This window comes from Phaseolus vulgaris, chromosome 8 (assembly GCF_051622355.1).
Source record: "Phaseolus vulgaris cultivar YP4 chromosome 8, ASM5162235v1, whole genome shotgun sequence".
NCBI lineage: Eukaryota > Viridiplantae > Streptophyta > Magnoliopsida > Fabales > Fabaceae > Phaseolus > Phaseolus vulgaris.
This window is the reverse complement of record NC_143505.1, coordinates 31,126,493-31,146,023: the sequence shown is the minus strand read 5'-3', so window position 1 is coordinate 31,146,023 and position 19,531 is coordinate 31,126,493. Positions and strand designations below refer to the sequence as shown.

The following is a 19,531-nucleotide window of genomic DNA, read 5'->3' as shown; positions in this document are numbered from 1 at the left end:
AGAGAATAATTGGGTGTCTTTTCTAATTATCAGTTATTTCTCTTTATAGAGGGGAATAACCTTTATTTTATCTTTGTGTGTTATGATTCTAGTATTTAATTATTGATTATTTCCTTCTTTAGTTAAACACTAGAATGAGTGTACTACTTGTATATATTCAGGCCATTTGTTTTGATTTGAATAATAAGAAAGAAGAGATATTCATTCTCATATCCTTTGTCTTCAGTTTACTCTTTTGTTCATCTCTGTTCCATTTTGTTCATTTGTGTTCTATGTTGTAATATGGTATCAGAGCTCTGATGATCAGAGCTCTGCTTGCTACATTTATTCATGGGTGAAGTTGATGATCCCTCACAAGATCTTAGTTCACCTTACCATGTTAGTTCATCAGAGAATCCTTCCTTTCTTATTGTCCCTATTATTCTTGAGGGACCAAATTATCATCATTGGTCTCGTTCGTTTCAAATGAGCCTAATTTCAAAGAACAAAATAGGTTTCATTGATGGAACTATAGAAGCTCCCAATCGTACCAAATCATTGTTTCCAACATGGCAGAGAGCCAATATGTTGGTTGTTTTGTGGATTCTCAAGGTTGTTTCTCAATCCATCGCGCAGAGCATCATCTGTATTGACAATGGCTTCGACATATGGAATGATTTAAAGGAAAGGTTCTCACAAGAAGACATGATTCGTATTTCTGATATCCAGGAGATGATTTCTTCTTTTAAATAAGGTGAGTTGATTGTTACAAACTATTTCACTCAGTTAAAAATTCTTTGGGATGACCTTGATCTTTTTCGCCCGCTATCCGCTTCTTCATGTTCCTCTGAATGCAATACTCTTGTGAATGTTTCTAAATATAAAACACAAGACCAAATTATCAAATTTCTAAGGGGGCTAAATGATAATTATTCGACTGTGAGAACTCAAATTCTATTGATGGACCCTTTGCCATCCTTGAATAAAGTTTGCTCTCTTGTTACACAACAAGAGAGGCAAATATTTGGTGATCAATCCAAGGCAATGATTGCTACTAGCAAAGGAGGTTATAAAAACAATGCTACAACCTATGGCAGAGGTGCTGGATACGGAAGAGGAAGCAATGGAAGAGGATATACTTCCAAAATTTGTAGTCATTGTGGAAGGACAGGACATACCATTGATACATGCTATAAAAAGCATGACTTTCCACCTCATTTCAAGTTCAAAAATCATAATCATGATCAGAGTCATACTAATCCAGTTTTTCAGAATACAAATTTCAATAATAATGAGCAGAATCATGAAGGTTCAAAGTCAGAAGTGGAGTCTGAACAAATTGGTTTTACTCTTGAACAGTATCAAACATTGTTAGCTCTTTTACAACAAACCAAATCCAGTGGCAATGCTTCTAATCAAGCCTCTATTTTTCCCTCCAATCCCTCCAATCAAACAGGTAATAATTTTATTTCTTCTTTTAGTTCTTGGATTATTGATAGTGGTGCTACTGATCACATTTGTTCATCCTTAACTTATTTCACTTTATATCATCAAATTGATCCTATTTATGTCAAATTACCAAATGGAAATCAAGTCATTGCCAATTATTCTGGAAGTGTTTTTCTCAATCAAAATCATGTCATAAACAATGTTTTGTACATTCCTTGCTTCAATTTTAATCTTCTTTCCGTAGCAAAATTGATTGATAAACTATCTTGTGTTCTTACCTTTGACTCTAATGGTTGTCACATTCAGGACAAAATAACTATGAAAATGATTGGAATCGCTAAGACGCAAGATAGACTTTATATACTCAGGATCCCATCTTACCAGAAATTTCAAATTAAACCCCTTGAATGTACACACTCCATCAATACTATTAATGTCAGTGCTAGTGATCTAGAAACCCTTTGGCATTTTCGATTAGGTCATATTTCAAATAAATGTATTGATGTTAAGAATAAATTTCCTTTTGTTAAATATAACAAATCTTTTGTTTGTGATGTTTGTCATTTTGCAAAGCAAAAAAGACTTTCTTTTCTTATTAGTACATCTAAATCAAAAAAATGTTTTGATTTGATTCATGTAGATGTTTGGGGACCATACTCAATACCATCAATTCATGGTCATAAATATTTCTTGACCATAGTTAATGACTATTCGAGGTACACATGGATTTTTCTTTTGAAACAAAAATCTGAAGTTGTTAAGGTTTTGGAAAATTTTGTTATTTTTGTTCAAACACAGTTTGAGACAACAATAAAAGTAATAAGAAGTGATAATGGAACTGAATTTTTCATGACTAAATTTTTTGTCAGTAAAGGAATAATACATCAAACATCATGTGTCAATACTCCACAACAAAATAGTATAGTTGAAAGGAAACATGGTCATTTATTAGATGTAGCAAGAGCTCTTATGATACAATCTCATTTACCCAAAATTTATTGGTCATATTATGTGATACATGTTGCGCATATTATAAACATGCTTCCCACACCTGTTTTAAACTATTCTTCTCCTCATGAAATGCTTTTCAAAACTAATGCAAATTTTAATGGATTAAAGGTGTTTGGGTCTTTATGTTATGCTAGCACCTTGTCAACAAATAGAAGAAAATTTGATCCAAGAGCATCAAAATGTGTTTTTATTGGTTTTCAACGGGGGACAAAAGGATATATTTTGTTGAATATTCAATCAAGAGAAATTTTTGTGTCTAGGGATGTTGTCTTTTATGAACATGTTTTTCCATACCAAAGGGTTCAAGATACTAGCAATGAAACTAACAGTCCCGACGTTAATGAACAAATTTTGTTTGCTGAAGATCAATTTGTCTTAAGTCAGCCATCAGAAGCCATTCTTGCACCTAGTGATAATACACCTTGTGATAATGTTGAAAATAGCAGTGATAATAATTGTGAGTCACAAATTGAGGTTTCAGAAGAAGATTGTTCCCATATAGACCAAAACCTCAATGAAAATCATGATATAGAACAAAGTTCTGAATCAGATCCATCTGTCCGAATGAGCACAAGAATAAAAAAATCACCAGAGTATTTAAAGGATTATCATTGTAATCTTAATATTTCTAGTACATCTTCAAGCGTTAAATATCCTTTGAATTTTGTTTTGTCTTATAACAATTTATCACCTTCTTATAAATCTTTTGTTATGTCTCTTTCTTCACATGTTGAGCCAAACACTTATTCTGAAGTTGTGAAACATGACTGTTGGAGAAAAGTTATACAATGTGAGATATCTGCTTTAGAGTCAAATCAAACTTGGGAGACTGCTCTTCTGCCTCAGAACAAAGCTGCCATAGGTTGCAAATGGGTATTCAAAAAAAAATATAAGGCTGATGGAACAATTGAAAGGTATAAAGCAAGGTTAGTGGCAAAGGGATATACACAAACAGAAGGCATTGATTACCTCGATACTTTCTCTCCAGTAGCAAAGATGACCACCATAAGGTTGCTTCTTTCTTTAGCTTCTATTTATAATTGGGAATTGAAACAATTAGACATAAACAATGCCTTTTTACATGGAGATTTGAAAGAAGATGTATACATGGTTGCTCCTCCTGGATTGACTTCTATTCCACCAAGAAAAGTTTGTAAACTAAAAAAGGCTTTATATGGCCTTAAACAAGCCAGCAGAGAATGGTTTGCCAAACTGTCATCATTTTTTCTTTCTATGGGATATAATCAATCTATGAATGATCATTCCTTGTTCATTAATTCTTCTGAAGGATCTTTTACAGCATTATTGGTATATGTGGATGATATAATATTAGCGAGAAATGATAAAGAAGAGATTGTTCGAATCAAACAAGCTTTGAATCAAACATTCAAGATTAAAGATCTAGGGAATTTAAGATACTTTCTTGGTCTAGAAGTAGCAAGAAGTAAGACAGGAATAATGGTAAATCAAAGGAAATATGCATTGGAATTATTAACCAATGCAGGTCTTTTAGCCTGCAAACCTACACCCACTCCTATTGATAATCATGAGAAATTCTCTTCTACTGGAAGTATTCCTTTCATAGATATTCAAGCCTACAGAAGATTGATTGGAAGGCTTATGTATCTCATTAATACCCGACCTGACATAACATTTTTTGTGTAAGAACTTTCTCAGTTTCTTGCTAAGCCTACAATTGTTCACTATAATGCAGCGATTAGAATTCTCAGATATATCAAAGGGGCTCCAAGTCTTGGTCTATTTTTCTCTTCCACTACTTCTGTTCATCTCAAAGCCTTTTGTGATAGTGATTGGGACACCTGTAGTGATTCAAGACAATCAGTGACTGGTTTTAGTGTGTATCTTGATTCTCTCATATCTTGGAAATCAAAGAAGCAAGGAACAATATCAAAGAGTTCTTGTGAAGCTGAATACAGGGCTCAAATCCAGGAACAATATCAAACAATATCAAAGATACATTGCAGCAAATCCAGTATTTCACGAACGTACAAAACATATAGAAATAGATTGTCACGTGGTCAGGGAAAAATAAAATTAAAGAAGGGTCTCATCCATTTGCTTCCCATTTCCACCACAGAGCAACTGGCTGATATTTATACCAAAGCTTTAAGTCCTCAATCTTTTAAGAATATTTGTTCCAAGCTGGGTCTCATCAATATTTGCTCTCCAGCTTGTGGCGGGGTATTAAAGGATACGGATACCAGAGTTACAGAAGGATCCTAATATTAATTGGGAGTCTTTTCTAATTATCAGTTGTTTCTCTTTATAGAAAAGAATAATTGGGTGTCTTTTCTAATTATCAGTTGCTTCTCTTTATAGAAGAGAATAATTGGGTGTCTTTTCTAATTATCAGTTATTTCTCTTTATAGAGGGGACTAACCTTTATTTTATCTTTGTGTGTTATGATTCTAGTATTTAATTATTGATTATTTCCTTCTTTAGTTAAACCCTATAATGAGTGTACTACTTGTATATACTCAAACCATTTGTTTTGATTTGAATAATAAGAAAGAAGAGATATTCATTCTCATATCCTTTGTCTTTAGTTTACTCTTTTGTTCATCTCTGTTCCCTTTTGTTCATCTCTGTTCTATTTTGAAATATTTTCTCAAAAAAGGTATTGAATGTCAACGCACTTGCGTCTACACTCCTCAACAAAATGGAGTAGTAGAACGCAAACATAGACACATTTTAAACACAGCACGAGCCCTCCTATTTCAGTCCAATTTACCATTAGAATTTTGGGGAGAATGCGTTTTAACCGCCACATATATCATTAATCGCTTGCCATCACCTTTACTAAAAAATAAATCACCTTTTGAGTTACTATATAATCAACCACCTTCACTTTCTCACCTAAAAACTTTTGGTTGCCTCTGTTACGCAACTGTTGTTTCACCTAAGAAAAACTTGATATGCGCGTTCGACAATGCATCTTCATTGGTTATCCTCATAGTAAAAAAGCATACAAATTATTTGATATAGATGCAGGCACTTTTTTTACAAGTCGGGATGTCATCTTCCATAAAAGTGTTTTCCCATTCTGTCAACAGTCACAAACACAATCCTCACCTCCATTACAAGGTATTTTGCCCACTATTGACATTGATTTACCCACTCCTGTCCAACATTCACTCGATCAACCTTCTTCTCTTACTCATTACAATGTACCTGAACCTCCATCAAACCAACCTTCTTCTCCTACTCGTCACAATACACCTGAACCTCCATCAAACCAACTCTTTTCTCTTACTCGTCAGAATGCACCTTAACCTCCATCAAAACCTTCTTCTCCTACTCGTCATAATACACCTGAACCTTCAGTAGACCAACCTTCTTCTCCCATGCCAAGAAGTCTAGCACCTATTACCAAACCTTATCGAACCGATCTTCCTGTTCGACGATCCAATCGCACATCAACCCCACCTTCTTGACTTCAAGACTACGTAACGGGATCCCAAGCCAATCATTCGACCACTGCCCAAGACCGGCCGAATGGAACCAGGTATCCTATGCATCATTTTCTTTCTAATTCACGATTTTCTTCTACACATAGTGCATATCTTGCTAACATCACAGCCACCAAAGAACCTCACACTTATGCTCAAGCTATCCTTGATCCAAATTGGCAAAAAGAAATGGACGAAGAGCTTTCCGCCTTGCAGCTAAATCAAACGTGGACCTTGACACCGTTACCCGCTGGGAAGAAACCCATCGGATGCAAATGGGACTATAAAATAAAGTACAACTCAGATGGTAGCATCGACAGATATAAGGCGCGCCTTGTCGCAAAGGGGTACACTCAGGTTGAAGGTGTCGACTATTCTGAAACTTTTTCACCAACAACAAAATTAACAACTTTGAGGTGTATCCTCACCATTGCAGCAGCCAGAAATTGGTTGACTCACCAGCTAGATGTGCAAAATGTCTTCTTACATGGCAGATTGCATGAAATTATTTACATGGACTTGCCACCCGGGCATCATCGACAGGGGAGAACATTGTATGTCGACTCAACAAATCCCTTTATTGTCTCAAACAAGCATCTCGGACATGGTTTTCAAAATTTTCTCATGTGATTAAATCTGTAGGATTTCAACCGTCCAAGCCAGATTACTCTCTATTCACAAGACAGAATAACTCATCATTTATTGCCCTTCTGATTTATGTGGATGATATTCTTTTGACAGGAAATGATTTGACAGAAATTTAACGTGTTAAAGATTGTCTATTACAACAATTTCGCATTAAAGATCTTGGAGACTTAAAATATTTTCTAGGGATTGAATTTTCCCGTTCCAAAGCTAGTATTTACATGTCCCAAAGAAAATATGCGCTTGATATTTTGCAGGATACGGGACTCACAGGTGCTCGTCCAGACAAATTTCCAATGGAACAATACCTAAAACTCACACCAGATGATGCAGAGTTATTAAAGGATCGAGTCAAATACAAGCGACTCGTGGGAGGACTGATATACCTCACGGTTACTCGGCCTGACATAGCATTTTCGGTTCGGACCCTAAGTCAATATATACAGGATCCACGGAAACCTCATTGGGATGCCGCAATTCAAATCCTAAAGTACATCAAAGGATCACCAGGACAAGGATTGCTATTGCCATCTGAAAACAATCTGACATTGACAGCTTATTGCGACTCAGACTGGGAGGTTGTCAGACAACTTAGAGATCAGTATCTGGGTATTGCATTTTTCTTGGTTCTTCTATTATCTCATGGAAGTCAAAAAAATAGACAAACGTATCAAGATCATCAGCGGAAGCAGAATACCGTGCGATGGGCAATACTTGTTTGGAGATAGTTTGGTTGCGATATTTGTTGCAGGATTTAAAGGTGTCATGTAACAATCAAGCGGCATTACATATAGCAGCAAACCCGGTATTTCATGAACGCACAAAACACATTGAGATAGACTGTCACATTGTGCGAGAAAAATTACAAGTTGGGATAATCAGTCCTTCATATGTACCGACACAGTATCAGCTCGCAGATATTTTTACGAATGCACTGGGCAAGGAACGATTTTTGACGCTATGACACAAGTTGGGGTTCATGATCTTCACCTACCAACTTGAAGGGAGTATTAAGGAAATAATAATTATCAAATTATATTCAATTATATGCAATTAATTTAATAATGATAGAATCTCATGATTAGTATCCTACCTAATTAGATTGTAATTTGGAGAGAGAAACTCCCTATATATTTCCTATACAATGTAACCATACACATAAGAAAATAAGAAACATCTCTTCTTCTTACCAATTTTTATCATTTTCTTATATGGAAGATTACGTTGTTGGGAGTGTTGGTTTCATTCTCTCTGTTTTTATGAGAACAAGAAGTTTTTTACTCTTGAGCTAGAAATTATTTTTTCATTAAATAGATATTCCCGTGATACCATGATTCTTCATTATATTATTCCGCTGGTTAGTTAGCCGTATTAAATATTAATTTCTTCTTTCTTATTTGACAAAAATAAATTGAATAAACTTATACTGAATTTAATACTTTTACTTTTAGATGCGAATTAAATGACTTTACAATGTTATGATATTCTCATTATTATAACTTTTATAAAATAAGTTTAAGATATTCTCTATGAACATAGATCCAGGAAGGAACAAGAAAACCATCATAATTAAAGATAGGTACAAAAATTTTTTTCCTACACGAAAACTTTTTAAAAAATATATGGAATTATTAACGAGTCAAGTCTCACACAATTATTTGAGGTTCAGAACAAACCCTGCAATGTAAGACTTGATTATTTTCATTCAAAAATTATCTTGATGATGATATATATGAGATGTACCACAGGCTAATTAAAATCTAAAACACAATCATGACCAGTTAGATTAAGCTTATGATATAAACATATATGCTATATATATATATATATATATATATATATATATATATGCTAGTATTTCCTCTTAAAATAATAGATTCTTTATTATAATATTACTCATGATAAGAATGAATGAATAATAATAATAAAAAAAAAAACAAATTTCAAATCTTTAATGTACGATATATGAAGGGTTATTTTAATATTTTTATTATTTGTCATCTATTTTTTGTATGTAGTAACAGAGGTTTCCAAACCACCGAAAATAGTGGGGGTTCCAAACCGTCGAGAATAACAGGGGTTCCAAACTACTGCGAATAACGGGAGTTCTAAACTGTCGAAAATAGTGGGAGTTTCTAAACCGCCGTGAGTAATTGGGGCTTCAACAAACCGCCAGAAAGTAATTATTTTCTAGAGGTTCGTAAAAACCGCCGGTAATCCGTTAGAGGAAAAGGTAAACCGCGGGTAACGCACTTAACCAGAGTTAAAATCGCCAAAAACACACAAAAAATAATCTCGTTAAAAATAATTTTTTTTTTAGTGAAAAGTATTCTAAGTAATAAATATTGGTATATTAAATAAAATATTTAAATTATAGTATTTTACAAACTAAAGTCTTTGATTAAAAGAAAATAAGAAACACAGTTTATTTCTAATTAAATATATATGAACCATTAATTAATAATGATTAAAACTCATGTATTAATACAACGGATTTCCATGCTTTAAGGGTAAGATTAAATTTTTAATTTTTCAGTGTTTGGAAAGATACATTTTCTACGTTTGATTTACCCTATAAAAAACAACACTAACATTAAACAAGATTTATTGCAATTATTTATACTCAAGATTTTCAGCCACCAAGACATTTTATGGAGAGATTTTTTTCTGAATCAAAATAAAGGTTTTACATAAAACAAGTTATTTTTATTAAATCATTTAATATCTTAGTGAATTAAATACTTTTTGTAAAAACAAAATAGGTTATTTTTTCATTTCTACAAAAAAACTTACATAAATATTTTTCAACTATATTTTTAAACTACCAAATAAGATTTAGTCATTTGCATAGATCACACTCATCAAGATTCATGATTCTCAACAATAATCTTCCTAAAAATCATAATTCTCAAGAATTAAGAATCATTATCTATATTGAATCATAACTTTCAAAGTTGATGATTCTCTTTAATGAAAACAAAAATTTCCTTCTACCAAATTCTCCATAATAGTAATGTAATAAATATTTTTTTTCATAAATAAATTATTTTCTTATAATGAAAAAAATAACTATGCAAGCAGGAAAAAAAATAAAGGTCATATATAAGTGTTCCTCTTATTTGGTTCTTCAGTAACTCTCTGAGTTTCTCCGTTTCTCTCTTCATTTCAAACATTAAGACACCATAATTATACAAAGCCGAAACGTGATTCTGCGTTTCCAGAGGCGAAAAGTGCGTCCTGTTAGGTAGATTCTCTTCATTAGTCTCTGCTTTTGTGGTTATTATCATGGAAACTCAGACAGCAGTAGAAAACAATTATCTAAAAAACGCTGTAAGTCTCTTTCTACACCAAACTTATTTTTATCATTCTTTTTAAATCTGCCTCAGGTTAGATATTCTCACTAAGACTTTTCTTTTCGTTTTGTGACTATCACATGAAAAATTTAACTGGGTTGCACGTGGAATATAAGAATCAGAGCAAAATTCTAATTGTGACTCCAACATAAAATCCTTAAACAAAGATAACTTATTTTTTGGAATTTTTCCCTTTTAATCTCCTACTTATTTTAAACAGATTTATTTGTTTACTTTTTTTTAAAGAATAAAATAATCACTTGTTACCAATTTATTCATGTTCGGATAATTATTTTAAAAACAGAATTTTTTTTTTCTTTGAAGCACATTGGAGTTGTTTAAGTTTTTTTACATTTTTCTTAAAGCAAACTGGTAATTTTTCCATTAATTCATTTTTAAGTGAATAGATATTTTCTTGAGGGCTATTTTGGATGTAAAACGTGTAGAAATTTGTCCCTTGATTGAGGTTATATATATATTTATTATGTTACATTATTTTTACCTTTATAATTCTTAAGACTTTTCAAACAGCAAAAAGTAGTCAAGAAATGTTTACCAATAGGGTTGCATCATTTATCTCTATGAGATTTCTTCAGCCATATAACGGTCGTTGGATGGTTATTTTTTTTTTATTAGAGTATCAAATAAATTTTATTCTATATATTCCATAGTGAATAATATTTATTTTAGGTTAAAAGCATGTGTACAAATTATAATTTGTTTGTTCGTTATGAATATTTCATAACGAGTTTTTTTTTAACGACCTCAGCTCTTTTTTCTGAAAATAATGCTTATTGTTGTCGTTGACAAAAAACAAGGTTTACTTCTGATTTATTCGCCAATATAATTTTTCCAGAGACTCTTTGGCGCAGCTTTATACTTCCGTAATGATTTTCAAATTCATTATATTGTTCTTCAAGTTCCTGAAATTTACTATGCTTGTCAAATTTATCAGTTTAATTGTCATTAAAATATGATACAATAATTAGGCAATACCCAAATAGGATTTTACAATTAAAGAGGCAAAAGAAATTTCCTCAATCGAGTTAAAAATTCAAAATGATAGCAATAGTGGCCTCAAAGTCATATGATTTATGATGCCCTAAAGTAAGCACTACAATATGCTACAATAATGACAACCTTTAAGCAACATTTTCCAAGATATCTGGGGGCAATGTGTTCCATAGTTGGTTGGCCCACAATTCATTGGTCCTTCAAATCAATAAACGCCCCTCATGCATAAGAAGATTCCAAAAATCTGGTTGTGCAGAAAACCAGCAGAGACACAAACCTGATGGCAAGGTTGCTGCTGAAAATTATCAAGCAATTTCAAAAACATTTGCCATGATAACCTACGTTAAGAGAGAAACAGAACTGTGTGCAGCAATACTCCCCTTGACAGCACCAAAACACCACACCAGATTGCACCAAAAAGCCGAAGAATTGACAGCAGTGTTGCCTTAGTCCAAACTGTTGTTGCAGCTCTTTTCTAGATTAGTTATAAAATGTTTTATTCCTTTTTCTCTTCTTAGGCTTGCGCTTTGTACTTTATTTGTGATTGTTGATGAACAGAGTGAAGAAGAATTGCAGAGGCAGAAGGCAATTGATGATTGGCTTCCAATTACTTCTTCAAGGAATGCAAAATGGTGGTATTCTGCCTTCCACAATGTCACTGCCATGGTTGGGGCTGGTGTTCTTAGTCTCCCCTATGCCATGTCTGAGCTAGGATGGTATGCCCTTCAAACCCAACTTTCACTTACCCCATCTCTATTTAAAGACCATTTTATCAAAGTTTTAGTAAATTGTTTTTTAATTATAATTTGAACTATAAATTAAATGTATTGGACATAACAAATGCTTCTTGAGGCTTTTCATTAATCAATAATTTTTTATAAAAAAATCATTTTTATTTCTTTAATAAGTGATAAGGAGAGTGATTAACATTTTCCTTAATACATATAATTTCTTCAAAGAAGATAAACAACATTTTGTTATATATCCTGTGCTTTTTAATTTGACAATCAGTATGTTTTGTTTAGGGGTCCTGGTGTAACTGTACTTGTTCTGTCATGGATCATCACCCTCTACACTCTATGGCAAATGGTTGAGATGCATGAAATGGTTCCTGGCAAACGTTTTGACAGATACCATGAACTGGGGCAGTATGCCTTTGGGGAAAAGCTAGGACTTTATATTGTGGTGCCTCAACAACTTGTGGTTGAAATTGGGGTCAACATTGTCTACATGGTCACTGGGGGAAGATCCTTGCAGAAGTTACATGATACTGTGTGTGACAACTGCAAAAAGATCAAGTTGACATTTTTCATTATGATTTTTGCCTCTGTTCACTTTGTATTGTCTCACCTTCCCAACTTTAACTCCATTTCTGGTGTATCTTTGGCAGCAGCAGTTATGTCCTTGAGGTACAAGTCATAACTTTTTTTTTAGTTTAATTCTACTTTTTTACCATCTTACTGTGATTATTTCCCGAATTTGTTTCCTTTAATTCTTTTTGCAAATTTGATTGGTCAATTTGTTAACTTAATATGCAAAATTTTAGTGCAAATGTCTATGTAACACCATTGGACTGTCAGACAAACACATTTATATACATGCGTGGCATTTTACTACATGGTTATGCTAGCTTTATGTTAAATATTGGATAGGGTTGAAAATCTCATCTTAACAAGATATAATTTTATAATTTTCCATAAACGTACTAACTTGAACTTTGATGTTTACATGACATACAGTTACTCTACAATTGCCTGGGCAGCTTCTGCTCACAAGGGTGTTCAAGAAGATGTACAATATGGTTACAAAGCTACGAGTAAATCAGGAACAGTCTTTAACTTCTTTAGTGGCCTTGGAGATGTTGCTTTTGCCTATGCTGGACACAATGTGGTGCTGGAAATCCAAGCAACAATTCCATCTACTCCAGAGAAACCATCCAAGGGTCCTATGTGGAAAGGAGTGCTTGTTGCTTACACAGTTGTGGCTCTATGCTACTTCCCAGTTGCCCTCATTGGTTACTGGATGTTTGGCAATGGGGTTGAAGATAACATTCTCATCAGTCTAGAGAAACCAAAATGGCTTATTGCAATGGCTAACATGTTTGTTGTGATACATGTTATTGGAAGTTATCAGGTGAAATTCAATTTCCCTTATTCTTGTCCAAAACTTTTTTCATTATAAAATCACCTTTCTTTTTGGTTCAAAACTGAAGTCACCAAGAGTAACTAATTCTTTTGTTGGTTAGATTTATGCAATGCCAGTGTTTGACATGATCGAAACAGTGATGGTGAAGAAGTTGAACTTCAAACCCAGCAGAATGCTTCGTTTTATCGTACGCAATTTGTATGTGGGTAAGTAAGCACTTCTTAATAATTAATGTTTTGGCTAGAAGGAAATATTTCACCTTTCATTTGGTTTGTGGCTCGTTACAATCGATATATCATCATTCTCTTTGATTTCAGCATTCACAATGTTCGTTGGTATTATCTTCCCATTCTTTGGTGGTCTCTTAGGGTTTTTTGGAGGATTTGCTTTTGCACCCACAACATATTTTGTGAGCCAAACTACATTAGTTAATTTCATCCACCAAGACTCATTAAGAATACAAAAGTCTTAACTGTTCATTTTCTTGCGTAATTTTTCAGCTCCCTTGTATCATGTGGCTTGCAATCTACAAACCAAAGAAATTCAGCTTGTCTTGGTGTTGCAACTGGGTATGTTTGATTCTGGTTTTGACTAGTGTTTATATTCCATTTTAAACTACGATTAATGTTGCTCCACTAATTACAGGTATGCATTGCGTTTGGCCTATTTTTGATGATTCTATCTCCAATTGGAGGATTGAGGTCAATCATAATTAGTGCCAAGAACTACGAGTTTTTCTCATAAACTCATTCCTCACTGAATCAATGATGGAGATCTGAAGCATGCAAATACTAGAAAGGAACGGAAACTCAATAAAGTCAATTGTGAAATAGAATCTGTTTTATCTTATGTTATAGGGTGATCTTTCATTCTAGAACATTTTGTTTAGGAGCATCAGCACCTTGGTCCTTAGAGGGAAAGAAATTCATAAATGAAGTTGAAGGGAATTTTTATATTTACTTTCTTTGTCAGTTTTTACTTCATGTACGTGATTTTTCTTTTTACTATGTTTTAAAGCGTTGACTATTTATTTGCTTTTTTCTCCAATTATCTCCTAATATGAACAACACCAAGATATACAAAGAAGAGTAGCTCAATAACTTGATTTTTTTAATAAACATATAATGTAATTATAAATAATAAAAAATATTCCTTTCCTAGTAACCAAATGAGTCATAGAAATGGAAACACGATGTGATCAAGCAACTGTCAAAGTTTATTTTCTCGTATCTCAAACAATCATAATTACAACTTGCAAATGAGATTTTGATTTAATATATCACTAATTGTTTAATCAATATATTTGTGTGTTTTTTTTACAGTTAAGAGTATCAAACTACACTGCATCAATATAATTTTATGTTTTACAATATCAAACTAAAATTATAGTGTATCAATATACCCAATCATATATAAAACGAGATGGAAGAATTTAAATAAAGATGATATCAATATATTTCAAAATATTTAAAATTTATATGATCTTTCATTATCATAAAAATGGTCAATTGCAGTAAAAGAAAGAGTCCCAAAACAAGAACCGAGCACAGAGAAAGAAGGATCAGGGAATAGATATTTTTCATTCCCAGTTTGGAATATAAGGTCCCACATCAGCAGTTTGCATGGAAGAGGAGATAGGGAGCAGCTTGATCATTCCTTAATTGAGTTTTTCACGAACTACATGACAAACAATTTCTCTATACTTTGTTCGTTCGTGAAAAACTTGATTGTGAACAATTTGGATTGATGATTGACTATCACAATATAAGAGAGCAGGCTGAATGAAGGGAATCCGAAGATTTTGTAAGAGGTAGACAAGCCACTGAATTTCGCAGGTGGTGGCAGATAATGCTCTGTATTCAGCTTCAGAGGAGATTCTTGAAATCGTTTGTTGTTTCTTCTTCGATTTCCAGGATTTCAAAGTTTCACCCAAATATATACAGAAATTCGTGATGGATTTTCTGGTCTCAGGGCAAGTGGCCCAATGAGAATCGTTGTACTCTTTGATCTGTATAGGAGTGTTGTTATGGAGAAAAAGACCAGCACCATGAGAGGCCTTTAGATATTTGAGAACATGGAGAGCTGCCTGAGAATGAATGTTGGTAGGTGCATATACAAAATGACTGAGGTGGTTGACAGCATAGGCAATATCTGGGCGTGTATTGGTAAGGTAAATGAGGCGTCCTACCAGTCTTCTATAGGAGGTAGCTTCTTCTTCATTGAGCCTTTCTCCTTTATCAGCAGTAAGACGAAGAGTATGTGCCATGGGTGTGAGAGAGGGAGCACAAGCAAGCATACCAGTTTCTGTAAGGAGATCTAAGGTGTATTTTCGCTGGCTAAGGTGGATACCAATGTTGTTCCTTGCAATCTCTAGGCCAAGAAAGTATGTAAGATCCCATAAATTCTTGATGCAGAAATGTTGATGAAGCAAGGTTGTGATTTGATTAATTTTAGCAAGGTTGTTCCCAGTTAAGACTATGTCATCCACATAGACAAGGAGTGCAGTTATTTTTTCTCCATCATGTTTCAAGAAAAGAGAGTGGTCAGCAGTAGAAATATTATAGTTATGTGATTTGAGGAAATTAGAAAGTTTGGCATACCATTGGTGTCCAACTTGCTTGAGGCCATAAAGAGACCTTTGAAGTTTGCACACTTTATTTCTATTTGTTGCTGGAAAACCAGGGGGAAGCTTCATGTAAACTTCTTCATTTAAGTCACCATGAAGGAAGGCATTGTTCACATCTAATTGCTTAAGATCCCAATTTTTTGCTCCAGCAAGAGCTAGGAGAAGCCTAAAAGTGGTTAACTTTGCTACTGGTGCAAACGTATCCAAGAAGTTTAGGTCCTCCATTTGGTTGTAGCCTTTTGCTACTAGCTTGGATTTATATTGTTCTATGGTACCATTTGAGTGATATTTGATCTTGTAAACCCATCTACAACCAATGGAAGATTTTCTAGGGGGAAGATCTGTAATACTCCAGGTCTGATTGGCTACAAGGGCTGTTAATTCATTCTGCATTGCCTTAACCCAAAGAGTATTCTGAATGGTAGCCTCATAGTTTTGAGGCTAATCATGTGAAGAAATAGACATTATGGTATGTCTAAAATTAGAGGATAAGGAATTAAAATTAATGAAAGTTTGTATGGGATACCTGGTACTAACCTGATTACTGCTAGTCTGGAAGTCTTGCAAATAGATTAGCATCCTCCTGTTACGGTCAGATCTTCTAAGGGTAGCAGCAGGAACATCATTGTTATCAACATAAAGATCATCATCATTTTTATTAGGAGAACCATGGTTATTATGCATATTTATGTCATCATAAGTTTGAGCATAGTGTTGTGGTATGGGAAGAGAAAGGTTGTTGGGATCTTTTTGATTTTTCAAAAGATATGGAAAACAGTTTTCATAAAAAATAACATTCCTGAAAATTTCAATTTTGTGACTTTTTAAGTTTAGAAAAATAAAACCTTTGATGTGTGCTTTAAAACCAAGAAAGACACTAGGAACAACACGATTGTCCAGCTTCTTTCTATGAGCAACAAGAGTAGAAGAATAACACAAACAACCAAAGATACGCAAGTTAGAAATGTCACACAACTTTCTATGCAATTTTTCATGTGGTGTTGCATTATTGAGCAAAGGAGTAGGAATACAATTAATTAAGAAAACAACATGTTGGACAGCAAAATTCCAGAAATTAGCAGGGAGTTTAGACTGAAAAAGAAGAGATCTTGTAACGTTTAAAATATGTTGATGCTTTCGTTCAATAATAACATTTTGCTTGGGTGTTTCTATGCATGAAGTTTGATGGAAAATGCCTTTTGAAGCAAAAAAAATCTTTCATCACAAATTCAATACCATAGATTTGATTTTTGTTTGAAAGTGGTTTTCAACGTAAGAAACAAAATTCACAACATTAGTTTTAACTTCAAACTTATTTTGCATAGAAAAAATCCAATTAAAGCGAGAAAAATCATCAACTATAGTGAGAAAATATATATGACCGTGCATAGAGATAACAGAACAAGGACCCCATATATCCATATGAATTAAATCAAATATGTGTGCAGAATGAGTAGTGCTAAGAGAAAAAGGAAGTTTCTTTTGTTTAGCTTGATGACAAGCATCACAAAAATAAGATCTTTGAACATATATATCAGGATAATAGGTTTGTAAAAGCTTTAGTCTTTCATCAGAAGAATGACCTAATCTTTGATGTCAAAGTCCAACAGTTTTAGTTACACAATTCAAGAAATGAGAAACATGTTGTGTAATGGATCTATCTAAACAATATAAGCCATCAATCAAATCAGTTGAACCAATCTTGTCTCTAGTTCTATTGTCCTATATGACACACTTGTTAGAACAGAGAGTTAAATCACATTGAAAGCAAGAAGTAAGTTTGGATATAGAGACAAGATTGAAATAAAAAGCTGGAACATATAAAACATTTGTAAGACTAATTCTGTAATTGAGATTAACAGTTCCAGAGTAATTTGATGTAACATAGTGGCCATTGGGTAATTTTATGAGAATAGGATTGATACGATGATAGGTGGAAAAATCAGATAAAGTAAAACATACATGATTTGTTGCTCCAGAGTCTAAAATCCAAGTATATTTATTTAGTAAAGGATTCTTTAAGGTATGTGTGTTACCTGCAGAGGTAGGGTCCTGGTCTTGTTGACTTGTATCAGAAACAAAAGATCCAACCTGATTCACTTGAACTTGTCCAGCAGAAGTGTTTGCTTGCTTGAGAAGGTTGGTTAAGATTTGATATTGTTGATGATTAAAATGAGTATCGCCATTCTCATTATTGTTAGAATCATACTCCTCTTGAGTGGCACTGTTGTTGAAAGAATAAGTCTTACCATTTTGGAATTTGTAGGGTAACCATGCTTCTTATAGCATGTATCAACAGTGTGGCAAGTTCTATTGCAGTGTGTGCAAACCTTTCTATTACTATTATGAACTGACCTTTTTTCCATCCTGATTGGGAAAACCATGTTTCTTAAAGCACACACTATCGTTATGACCATTCTTGCCACAAAAAGAACAAACAACAGAAGATTGCACATTACTCTTGTTTACCATGGGCTAAACATTCTTTATATTAGTTATCAAAGCATTGCTACTCAATTGTCATTCTTGTTGGGCTACTAAAGAAAAGATTTTTTATATAGGTGGGACAGGTTCCATTAAAAGGACATGGGATTTAACATTGCTATACTGATCGTCTAGACCTCTCAAAAATTGCATGCCTTGGTCTTCCTTTTTTCGTTGAGAGACAATAGAGGAGATATTGCAAGTACAATTGTTACATATGCAAACAGATTCGGGTCTGAAATTTTCAAACTCATCCCAGATCACCCTTAATTTTGTAAAATAGTCGGTGATTGAGAGCTCACCTTGGCTTAGCGAGGATGCCTCCATTTGGAGGTCAGAGATGCGTGAGAGGTCACCTTGAGAATATCTTGTTTTGAGATCATTCCAAATTTTTACAGCTTTGTCCATCCAGACGATTCATTGGTGGATAGGGACGGAAACAAAGTGGACCAACCACGAGACCACCTTGTTATTGCACCGATTCCACGCTGAGAAGGTGGAATCTATCTTTGCTGGTTGTGTAGCGGTTCCATCTACGAACTCGAGTTTATCCTTAGCGCTTAACGTCGTGAGCATCGACCGGCTCCATGAATGATAATTGCTAGAGTCCAACACCGGCGAGATAAGAGAAGTAGCTGGATTCTCACTTGGATGGAGATACAGATAACTTGGGGCTGATTCCTCCTCTTCCTTCTTCATGCCAAAAGGAAAATATGTCCAAAAGAAACCAAAGAATGAGTAAAATAGAAGAACCAGAACTAAAAAAACGTGAAATTAAAGAAAAACAGAGGAGAAGAGGAGGAGTGAAAAAAGAAAAGGAAAGAACGGTGAAACAGAATCAAGAAGAGATCAGTGATGAAGCGTAGCAGAGCTCTTCAAAGAAGAGCTCTAATACCATCATAAAAATGGTCAATTGCAGTAAAAGAAAAAGTCTCAAAACAAGAACCGTGAGCACAGAGAAGTTTAGAGAAAGAAGAAGGAGAAACTTCGAGAGAGAGAAATGATGAGTAAAAAAGGGTTTCATTAATCAGGGAATGAATCAACAAGGAATGAATCAACAGTGTTTGGTGCTTACAAAGAGTAAAAATTAATATAGGCACTAGTAAAAGTCCAAAGATCCACAAAGAGCTCAAAAATAGAAAACAGAAAAGCACTTAAAAAAACAACCATAACTAAAATACAACAGTAAGATAATGATATTTTAACAATCTATCCTTATAGAACTATCTAATCCCATGTCAAAATAAGGTCACATCAAAATTACAAAAACATAAAATAAAAAATTTTAAGTTAACTATTTAAACACGTAAGAAACAACATCCAAATATATAAATGACCTACAAGGTTATTAATCT

At 33.7% G+C, this 19,531-nt stretch overlaps 2 protein-coding genes across 2 annotated transcripts; both read left to right on the top strand.

Moving 5' to 3' along the window:
- Positions 1-330: 330 nt before the first annotated feature.
- On the top strand, positions 331-732 carry LOC137825060 (uncharacterized). The gene has a single exon (XM_068630734.2). The coding sequence runs from the start codon at positions 331-333 to the stop codon at positions 730-732; it is 402 nt and encodes a 133-aa protein (XP_068486835.2).
- Positions 733-11,190: 10,458 nt separating this feature from the next.
- On the top strand, positions 11,191-13,963 carry LOC137824377 (lysine histidine transporter 1). The gene is made up of 7 exons (XM_068630012.2): positions 11,191-11,637; positions 11,947-12,330; positions 12,661-13,054; positions 13,167-13,272; positions 13,384-13,475; positions 13,567-13,635; positions 13,712-13,963. The coding sequence occupies exons 1-7, from the start codon at positions 11,585-11,587 to the stop codon at positions 13,808-13,810; spliced, it is 1,197 nt and encodes a 398-aa protein (XP_068486113.1). The 5' UTR covers positions 11,191-11,584; the 3' UTR covers positions 13,811-13,963.
- Positions 13,964-19,531: the final 5,568 nt, after the last annotated feature.

Coding starts and splice junctions, on each gene's coding strand:
- LOC137825060 (XM_068630734.2), top strand. CDS start 331: ATGGGTGAAGTTGATGATCCCTCACAAGATCTTAGTTCACCTTACCAT.
- LOC137824377 (XM_068630012.2), top strand. CDS start 11,585: ATGGTTGGGGCTGGTGTTCTTAGTCTCCCCTATGCCATGTCTGAGCTA. Junction 13,273..13,383: donor CGTACGCAATTTGTATGTGG/GTAAGTAAGCAC, acceptor CTTTGATTTCAG/CATTCACAATGTTCGTTGGT. Junction 13,636..13,711: donor TGTCTTGGTGTTGCAACTGG/GTATGTTTGATT, acceptor CACTAATTACAG/GTATGCATTGCGTTTGGCCT.